The sequence below is a fragment of the Fibroporia radiculosa genome (assembly GCF_000313525.1).
Source record: "Fibroporia radiculosa TFFH 294 genomic supercontigs, scaffold24540, whole genome shotgun sequence".
Classification (NCBI taxonomy): Eukaryota; Fungi; Basidiomycota; class Agaricomycetes; order Polyporales; family Fibroporiaceae; genus Fibroporia; species Fibroporia radiculosa.
In genome coordinates, this window is record NW_012133030.1 from 365 (window position 1) to 742 (window position 378).

General features: G+C 55.0%; 1 protein-coding gene across 1 annotated transcript in view; it reads left to right on the top strand.

Annotated features, from left to right (window-relative positions):
- Nucleotides 1–178: 178 nt before the first annotated feature.
- The window catches only part of FIBRA_09297 (uncharacterized protein), a gene marked incomplete at both ends in the record, with an annotated part of 1,029 nt that continues 829 nt past the window's right edge, over nucleotides 179–378 (top strand). The window contains one exon of the mRNA XM_012321613.1: nucleotides 179–346. Coding sequence (XP_012177003.1) covers nucleotides 179–346 — 168 coding nt within the window. The remainder of the gene's footprint in view (nucleotides 347–378) is intronic.

The window sequence follows — 378 nt, forward strand, 5'->3', positions numbered from 1 at the left end:
CCTTGACCTGGAAGTCATCCCCGGGTCGTGCGTTGACGGAAAAGTACAGGTTGAGTAGGCTGACATGAATTGTACATCACCTGGATCACTGCGACACTTCCTATGCACGTCCTTGTTCACCAGGTCATCGCGAGTGGCTTCCGTCCGCGCGTCTTCCGGAAGAGGATCTCGACGTTCTATGCCTCGCACCAATGGGAAATTGCACGCACAGGTGTTCCTCCATGTTAGTCTCACATTTCGGTCTGTGATCAAGCTCGAACTCGTCGATGTGACGTTCCCGTCTGCGGTTGTGTTTGGACGGCTTGTGCGTGCGCTGCCCCACCTCTCCCCCCTCAAATACAGCGGAGTGAGATTCAAGAAAGGCTGCCATGTTGCGTG